This window comes from Acanthaster planci, linkage group LG04, assembly GCF_054643075.1.
Source record: "Acanthaster planci isolate LZ-2023a linkage group LG04, COTS_SCS, whole genome shotgun sequence".
In the NCBI taxonomy this organism is placed as follows: domain Eukaryota; kingdom Metazoa; phylum Echinodermata; class Asteroidea; order Valvatida; family Acanthasteridae; genus Acanthaster; species Acanthaster planci.
The window spans coordinates 12,487,128-12,497,201 of NC_141780.1; the positions used below are offsets into that span (position 1 = coordinate 12,487,128).

The 10,074-nt window shown below is 40.5% G+C and overlaps 1 protein-coding gene across 2 annotated transcripts; it reads right to left on the reverse strand.

The window, feature by feature from the left end:
* Positions 1 to 10,074, reverse strand: LOC147799398 (N-alpha-acetyltransferase 10-like). Of its 2 annotated transcripts, XM_087135788.1 has the most exons (7): positions 9,803 to 10,071; positions 7,345 to 7,502; positions 6,644 to 6,689; positions 4,748 to 4,863; positions 4,047 to 4,091; positions 2,970 to 3,057; positions 1 to 1,087 (listed from the first exon to the last, which is right to left on the reverse strand). In XM_087135788.1, the coding sequence occupies exons 1-7, from the start codon at positions 10,013 to 10,015 to the stop codon at positions 761 to 763; spliced, it is 993 nt and encodes a 330-aa protein (XP_086991914.1). In that variant the 5' UTR covers positions 10,016 to 10,071; the 3' UTR covers positions 1 to 760. The 2 variants fall into 2 exon arrangements, with proteins under 2 accessions (XP_086991914.1, XP_086991915.1); XM_087135789.1 differs by lacking the exon at positions 7,345 to 7,502 and having other exon boundaries at positions 9,803 to 10,074.

A 10,074-nucleotide genomic window follows, 5' to 3' on the forward strand; every position in this document is an offset into this window, starting at 1 on the left:
TGTTTCTGTTTAAGTTTAAAGGGCATTATCTTACAAAGCATGTGTGATAAAATGAAATTATATGAATATACAAATGGCAAATAACTCCAAAATGCAAAATGCCAATGGAATGAATTATAAATCAAATGAAAGCTTAGGATGCGAGCAATTTGATTATATATATAACTCAAATGCAGAAAAAGTCACAAAATACACCTTTTCGCAGAGCTGGTCACAAATAAAATGTTCCAAACTCATACTCAGTGCTGAATGGTGCATCATACAAAAACTACCCAGCTTGTGCTGTCTGATTGAGCAAAGTTTGTATTCACACTGCCCATGCAAAGGTCAAGACTTTCAGTAACCACTCTGTATTCATTAAACACTCTGCATATGGCATAAAACAATTTAAAAGGGGACCAGTCAGTTACTGTCAAGACAACAGAAAGTACCCTGTTCTTCATTTGTATCACCGTAGAGGTTTCAGAGACCACTGAGTGATTTTGATGTTACAATGACAGGTAAATTTTGTTCTGTCCATTTTTGACTGCAAAAGGGAAAATCAATTTTCTGAAAACAACTTATTCCCTGTATAACATGTTTTTAGGTGTTGAAATGCATGCAGAAATTGACACTGAATGAGGAGAAACTGCTTCGACTAGCCTCCTCTACTGTATTTTGGACTAGGAATATGTGACTGCACAGCATGTAATGAGCTGGGTACTTTGGACAGTACAAGATTGACCCCAAAAAATTCAAATAGGGAAGACAAAGACTACTGTTAGCCGGTATCCTTGCTTTTGTCTTTCTTCTCCTTGAGCTCATTGGACCGTTCCTCAGCCCTTGCTGCGGCATCACGTGCTTTCTTGCGGCTACGTTTGGATTTCTCCCCTGGTCGGTGCTCGCTGCCTCCTTTGCCCCTGGCAGTTCCCCCCGTGCCGTTCTCGTTCTTGCCTTGACCTCTGTCTTTTTCTTCCAGACGGGATGTGTCACTGGGCTTCCTGTCCTTGGCCATGACTACTGCCTTGGAGTCTAGGTTCTCTTGAATCCTGTCGGATTTCTCGTCCTCCTTCTCGGAGCTCTTGACCTCTTTCATTACTGCTTTCCTCTGTTGAAGCAAAGACAACAGAAAGTTAAAGTGTCAAGTCCGTGAAACACTACAACTCCCACATTGAAACAATAGAAATGGAACACTTATTAACTTCAAGCAACTTCAACTGTCTTGAACAAAAAACTTTCCATGCAAAAGGTACAAATACATATTTGACACAATGCAAGCCGCAATCCATTTTACTGTCATTCCATGGTAGACATTTCTGCAATTATTTGAAGGCTGAAAACGTAAGACACAAGTCTTTCTTGTGACTTTTTTCAGTGATTGGTGGGGAATGTTGACCAAGAATCTTGTGACAGAGAGAGGCAACTGTTTATATTACAAGCTTGGTTATAAAGAAAACCGAAATCATCAGTCCAGATTGAACTTCTATACAGAAATGCTCGCTTCACATGAAAACTGAGGATACAAAGTTTACGATTTTTTACTTGTGACCCAGTTAAATGGAAAATCATTATTTACAACTCATTTACAGTGAACGCCCCCTTTTGTAAATGTTAGAAAAACAACAGAAATGTAGAGATAGTAGGTGAACAAGCAACAATATTGGCTGGTTGGTGATCCTCTGACAGTAGGCATTTTGGAACAAAAAGGAGCAAGTCAACTTTTGTTGTAAAAGATTTACTTCCAACTACGGCTGATTCACAATATAGTGCACAACTAAGAAGTTGCCACAGAGAGGCCATTTTTCATTTTTACGGATGACAAAAGCATGGCTGCTTTGAGGCACTTTGCATTTGATCGTACGTCAGTCGACAACTAGGCAAAATTTTTGATAGATTGGGATATTCAAGAAACAGAAAGAAGAGGATTAATTAAAACTCTTTCTTGAAATACACTTTAATACAAATCTTCTTCCCCGCAAACAAACATTTGGAATAGTTTAAGTTCCCCAATACATCGTGAAAAATGGCCTCTCTGAAGCAACCTCTTGGTGGTGCACTATATTGTGAATTGCCCATTTTGCGTAACATGCAAAGCAAAATCAAAGCAAAATTTCTCCACACTGACCACATGCTACGACACCATGGTCTATTGCTTGGACAATGGCTGACCCTGTAGTGTACAATAAGTGTGCAGTTGGCTAGCTGGACAACAACTTTGGAAGTACAGTAAAATCTCGATAAGTCGAAGCCTGTTAAGTCGAAACTCTGTTTACCTCGACGTCTTTCTGTATTCCCGACAAAAGAATAGGCCTTTATGTACAATAAACTATCCGTAACTCAAAACGTCAATACCACTAAAGCCGCTTTTCTCGAAGTTTTGGTAGGTAAATTAAAAAAAAAACACTGAAGAATGATGAATAAAAAGTGATGAAAGAACGCTTGCCTTCATTATGAGGCATTACTGTCACGCGTATGAATTTTCTTTGATGAGCCGCGCATGTTCACACGGGCTGCCATTGTCATGTCGATAAGCACTGGGTGGGCATCAACCGCAACCGTAAAATACATCAGGCATGAATGATGCGCCCTCAAGCGCTTTGTACATGTTTCACATGACCCAGCACGGAAACCCTGACCGACTGGCCCGCGCGCTGCATTTATGCGGTAACAGCCCGATCAAGCAAAGCAAATGAATGAATTCTCAAGACATAGACACAGGTACCGGTACATAAGTTAATTGGTTTATTGTTTATTAATGTACCACATACATGTAAACACATGTTTAATGATGACGTTTGAGGAAAACTTGCACAGTAGGGATAGCCTAAAATCCACTTCATGTTCGACTCGGCTTGCAGGCCAACTGCCGTAAGCCAGTAACGTTGCATAAGCACTGAAGCGAGTAACTTTCAATAACTCGAACGTCAGATAACTCAAACTTTTCGTCCATTCCCCTGAGCTTCGACTTATCGAGATTTTACTGTAGTTACCTGTAGGCTTGGGATGTGACTCAGGTCTCTCTTCATTGCATATGCATCCTCCCCGTCAGCATAGTACTTGGGCTCAATCTCACTGATTCTGAATTATAGCAACGATATAATAACAAGAAATGTGTCACATGTACAGTGGTGTGACAAGGGCTAAGTGTCCAGCAGGGGCATCCGGGGGTGCACACAAGTTTTTCAAGGGAAGCACTGCCAGAAAATAAGCTGCAGCTACATTTCAACTGAGATTATTTGCAGATTTCAAGAGGGGCGGGGGCATGGGCATCCACTGCACATGTACCTCTAGCAAACTGGCTTTAAAAAAAGAAAAGCATGAAATAACGGGTGCTCCAGACCTGCGGGTTGTCTTTTAGCTGTCCTTTGAGTTCCATGAATTTAGTCCACTTAGACTTGAGTTGCCAGAAACACAAAAATGGCACTTCCAACTGATTACCAATTAACAGCAAGCAATGAAATCTTTACACCTGGAATGCTGTCTCTCCAGAATAAATTTTCCAATGACGGTATTTTTCATACAGTTTGGTTTCAACTATCACAACCATGAATACTGCTTCAATTATTCATGTTCACACGGAACTGTCTTTAAGTCTATGTATATGCAGCAGCACAGGATCTGACAGAAATGGGCCATGAATCTTTGACCTTAAATATATGCATGTGGGAACAATTATCTATCAACTGAAGTAGCCAGCCCATGTGTATGTTGGCAGCTCCCAGTTTCCCATGGCATTTGTTCGTCAGAAGCCTCTGAATCATACATCTACACGTATGTCCCATGTGGTCAGGGATCGCAGTGAAAGTCATAATGCTTGAAACATTTTGCAATGCTTCTAGACAGGGAGGCAGCCTTATTTTCATCATTAAAAATCATTCATCAAATCAGGATTCTTGGTGTTCCCCAAATCCCGCAGAGTCTCAATAGAGCACCTACTTATTAAGCATGTTTACTGCTTCATGACTTTACAGCATCATTTGAATCACGTTCCAGATTTTTGTGTCCTCGCCAAAGCTTTCTATATCCAACTAACAATGGCTCGCAGTGAAATATCTTATTGTACTCACGAGAATTTCAGAGTATGCTGGTACAGCTGCAGGGCAGCCCGATTGCTGAAAATAAGGAAAAAAGAACAATTACAATTTATTCAGTGAATTTCAAGCAGCCACTGGCTGGCGGCTTCCATAAGTGCATGTGTTATTTCATGCCATAGCCAAGTAATTCGGAAAGAGTCTATTTGTCTGTACCTGGCTTCCAGAATACAATGTCGGAAACACAGTGGCTGTGCCAACCTTGCCATATTTGTGTGGACTTGAGAACAAAACAGGTCCACATAATGTACAGTAGGTTGTGCGAACCTTGTGTGGACACAGCCAGGTCATCGCAAGGTTCCCCCCATCAGAAAGACAAAGATGCGTTTAAAGGCATTTTAGGATCAGGATAAGCTGTTCAAGAAAATTTCGGAAGTTCTCTTAAGTGCAAGAGAAGAAAGGGATGTCCACACCACATATGCATCATAAATGTGTGTGAGTGTATGTGACTCTTAATGCTTGCCAGTGCAGGAAATTGTTGTGTGCGCATTGCTCTCAGATCACATCATGTGAAGGGGCTCTTTCTGCCCAACTGAAATAAACACTTAATAGTATACTCCCAGTCTGGTGGAGAATATTTTTTTATATTCCTGCGGGCCATACTCCTAGCATTCCTGTCTTTAACATGAAGAACACACTCAAATCTTGGGTCTACCTATTTTTTCCATTATTCTTACCTCATCCGGACGTGGAGAGACACGTATTTGGCATTGAAGCATTCCACCATGGCCCGTGAGGCTTGATCCATAAGTTTCTGGGCTAGACCAAGGCGTCGATGTGACCGCTTAACAGCCTGCAAAATACAATAGAAAGGTGCTGTTACTTGGCGCTTTGTATTCTCTCAAATCACATATACAGTAGTCCACAATCATGAAGTATGACATAGCGCAGTGGTCCATGTCACTCATTCTATGGTATGGTGTAGTATGGGACCCTCCAACGTTGTCAACATTTTCACAGTGGTACACAGTGGTACTATTTTTCAAGACCCCCCTCCCCCCAAACTAGTACTTATCGACATTTTTCCCCGGTACCTGAATAAAATTATGTTGTTAAACGGAATGATGTGTCACAATGTCAAAGGATATATAGTGGGCCGTTTTGCAATACTCTGCTTCGTCCCCATTTGAGGCTTCGTCTCTGAAATCAAGCCCCAATTGTGGGCTTGAAGTGTTAAAATAACATCAGAGTAATGTAATGTTTGACTCTTTTGAATTCTATTTGCTATTGCGTAGCACTATCATACTTATTAATGCTCTTACAATTCCAAGTCATGAAGGAAAAATAGATGAAGCCTCATTCGGTTCCGGAGTTGAGTATTTGAAAACGGCCTGTACTGCTGGTGTGTCATGCTGTATTTACTGAGCTGAGAGACGTGGTTGCGCTGATCAGCTGGGCTCGTGTATGCACACTGCATGTACGTTGAACTCCACGGTTGAACCACTGGGCCGCGGCGGGCCAGGTAGTCTTGGTCAAGACGTTGTTGTGTTGTTGATACATGAGAGGGCGCCCATAAGACGAAATGGAATGCATGAACCACAACTAACCATGCCAGAAGTTGTAGTTCGTGCTTTCCAGCTATTTGTCTTGTTGGCGCTCTCTCATGAATCAACAAGACAACAACGTCTTGACCAAAACTACGGGCCGAGCTGCGTTACAAGGGCAAGGGAAGCCGTGGGCACAACGTATGCGAACCTTCCCGATTTACTCTCCATCGGAGCCAGCTTTCAGCATGCAACCAGTGATTACATAAATGCTTGCTTTTTCTTGAATTTTCATATTTTACATTTGAATGAGAACACTTCTGAAAAATCAACATTTTACAGGATCCCAAAACAGCCCACGACCCCCTCCCCCCTTTGTATGCTTTGTACAAACGTGAAAATGTTGAAAACTTTGGACGGCCCCTAACATGTATTTCCACTGATAACGGTAGGTTTATATATTCTGAGTTTAAAAGCAATTCTTGAGGAAGTGGTTCTTAGCTGCCTTGGAATGATTCTGGTTGTTTGATGAAAGACCGTTTTAAGGCTGGAAGTGACGAGACAATTTTAGACTTTTTAAATTGTCAGGTTGATTTGAAAACAAATTTCAATTCTTAGTTTATTCATGTCGTAATTGCAACTAATTCTTGAGACTCTTACAGCATTGTTACAACTATTGTCGAGTTATTCTTGGTCCACAATCATGCCAAATCATTATGAATGCATCAAGAACTGTATGAATATTGTGAGAATAACTTGCAAATTTTCAGATTTTCAAAGTGGCATAATGCTGTGCCATTCTGGAGGATTCTGGAGTTATTTGTATGATATTACTGACAAAATTGCAACTATTCAGTTTAATTCTGCACTAAATCACCATCAGTCAACTGGATTTGGTCTGATTCAGCTTCTAGATCATACCTGGTTCTTCATTATTCTTGATTATACCTACTGACAGCAAATCAGGGCTAATTCCCCCTGATGCCATCAAGCATTTGAAATTCAGGAAAGATTAGGGTATTTGTGGCAATTGATTCAGAAATGTGTGAACCCAACTTTAATGACTGGGATGCCTTGAACAATGCTTACCAATGATGTAATGTGACCATGAGGCAACTCGTCTGGGTCTTCTTCCCTGCAAGAAAAATTGAGCCACACAGGAAAAAATGAGTTACATCACAAGTACATGTAACTCTTCTGTATAAGACACATTTGATTTAAGGTCTGGACATTAAAAGCTCTTGTGTAAACTAATGATGTGCATCAGTTGAACACGCCAAACTAGCCTGAAATATTACAGATTAAACTGAAAAATTTGACTCTACTTGACCCGACACAAAAGTAAGGTTAAAACTGGACCAAACTCACCCCCAAAACTCCCATGAATATGATGGCTTGGACAAATCATCCTATAATATGTCTGCTCTTTGTGCCTGAATTATTTTTGTCGCCTAATTCTTTTGGAAAAATATCTCAAGAACCAACAACCACTGCAATATCTCTAAGAGTTTTGCAAAACTGAAAACCAACTCGACCTGACTGAAATGGTGGAAAAGCAGACCCAACCCTTAGAATCTGGTTGCTACTACATGTGCGTTCTGCAGGTTTAAAGGCAGGAATAAGCCAATAGTATCTGACACATTGGTGAATTTTGGAGATGTTGGGAAGCTCCTTTTAAAACTTCATTGGGAATTACAGTAGAGAGATGTAAACTGACTTGCAACACTCATATTGACATTGGCTGCAGATGTATCCATCGCATATACATGACCTCAATACTGCCCGCTTACATCTTAGCGAGGACGTAGCCCACAATCTTGCCATTCTCATCTTCAGCCACATAGGACAACTGTGGCCAAGAGAGGCCATGGTAAAAGTAATATTTCATCTGGTAGTTCTCAGGGAGACACAGCAAGTTACAGTGCTGCATGTTAAGCAGATCCTCCGGCTGCAAACAAAAACAACTTGTGCAGAAAAATTTTTGTTTTTCATTGTAAGATTTTTCCCTGGGTGGGGGAAGTTGGCATGATGGTTGACGGGTTTGGGGGAACGAACAACCTTTTTGCGATATATGTAAATTTTGATTAAGCTGCATGTATGTGACCCGTCACCACAAAATGAGCTGAAAGTCGAAATTTTCAAAAATTGAGATATTGGTATTTCTGAGTTCAACAGAAAAAGAGCTCTCCAATGGCATGTACATGGAACACTTAGGGTAGAAGTATAAGGTGACAATGTGACATTATTCTGGCAGCTTTGCGTCTTTGTTCCTGACATTCTTTCAACATTTCAGACCAGGCATGCATAATGCTATTTTCAAAACTGCTGTGACAATGACATGTTTAACTATATGATCCTGCAAAATATTTGGAATTAAACAGGAGACGGGTTAGTCTTTCCAAATATTACAAAATCCCCAAATTAACCTTCACTTCAATATGACTTTGAACCTTCAAAATAGGAAAGATCGGAATGCGACTTTACCCTCATTTTGTCGTGACGGGTCACATATGGCAATGTACATCATGCACATGGCTGTCATTCTCATGGTTGGAAAAGCATCACATCTGCCTGAGTAACGCACAGCTTTGTGGCAAGAGGGCAACAGGTCACCATATACTCCCCTTTGTGCCACGCTGTTGTATGCTACATATGCTATGTGGCCCAAACTGGACACCAGCCTTCATTACATTACAGGGAAAATTTTTAAAATGAGCTTCTAGTGTGAAGACTTACAACTTAGGCTGGTTCTATGCCATATAAAAGATTGTTCAAAATAACAGTTGGGTTGAAATCAACAAGTGAAAATTGGAGATGTCGTCAAACCTGGTTTACATGCTATTCAGAAGTACAATGAAGTTCCTGGACATCTGATTGCAAAAACTGGCACTGGTCAAGAGCTAGAAACCACAAATATTTTAATTATTTGAATAATTCACGTTTTGACTGAAGTGACACTTGGCATGCCTACAAAGTCTAGTACACGCTACGTGTATGTTTCTTCAAGGGACATGCAAAGATTTACTCCAACATGTTTAATGTAAAAATCCTAAACCTGGCCTGAAAATTGGTCCAATATTCAACCATTTCCTGTGCAAAATCTGCTGAAAGACAGGGTTTTTACAAAATGTGCTACTCGCATACACAGCATAACTTCGGGAAAACTTATTAAAGGTACATGTAGTTTTTACAAACTGTGCTTAAATCAAGAAATGCATGTAACTTTATCCAGCTTAATTACAGTCCCAAATTCTCCGATTTCAATATGATTTTACACACACCCTAAAAAACAGAGTAGGCCCTAATTGCAAATTAATTCACCTTTTCCAACAATGAAAATATGAAAAGGCTTAAAGTTCAATTGGTATAGGGCATTGAGTAGTTATTCATTAAGAGGGAAAATCTTTTTGCTTTCCTTTAATGCTCAATACTTGAGAAAGTAAAATACGGTTTTTTTGTTGTGAAAGTCACAAAGCCCATCCCTGGCCCTTCACTGCCAAAAACACGTGCATGCATTGAGCCTAAATGGATGGGCCAGGTGAACATGTTGTAGGGGCCTTCTAGCCTAGGTTGGATTTTGTCTTCATTTACACTACGACTGAACGATTTGATTTGATTCGATTCAAGAAAACGTTTATTCCATACTCTTTTGAAAACATTACATTAATTTAATAAAGAGAAGTTGGTACATAGATATTGACAAAATAAATAAGCTTAAGAAAACGATGTAACATCTTCAAGGCTAGGGGCCTACATAATTGTATGTAAATGATAGGCCTAGCTCTACATGGAGCATGATTGATGATAGAGCAACATATATGAGCAGATGAGCAAGCAACAGATAGGCCCATGGGCCTGTTTGTATATTAATATTATTGGTTCCCTGGCATCTGAATCCACCCATTGGCACGACTAGAGCAAACGAACTCTGGGATCAGAGATCGAGATCAAGATCTGTGTACAGCAACGGGCTCAACTAGCCCCACGAGTATGGAACGGAGTCTCACTCCCAGTCCATCCTACATGTAATCATGGAGGTAGAATCACATGATGTAATGGAGCGGGCCCCGCGGCGTGGAGCCGATTCAAGTGTCCGGAAACTGGGCTGGCACGGCTAGCAAAAGTATTAAGTTAGTATAGTACTCATAGTAGGTAGGCATAGGTGGTTTACTCAAGATTTCGAGACATTTACCAGCAAATGTAAATCGAATTCAATTAGAAAGATAATCTATCGTATTAAATTGTTACCCTTGCACATCGGACATTCATTTTGAAGATTTGGGTCTTCGGCAGTAAAGCAAATTCCGATTCACAGGCGGCACATTCGTTACGTTTACTATTAAGTAAATGCCAGAATGTTATCAGCACTAAACTGCATGGAAAGAAATGATATTTGTCGACGGAATTATTACGGTGGCTTATTTCCGCCAAGAACAATTTTTTGGTGCGACGTTGTTGCATGTACCACGTTACGACGCCGCAATTTAGGTTTTTCACGTGACGTCACATGACCGGCAAAG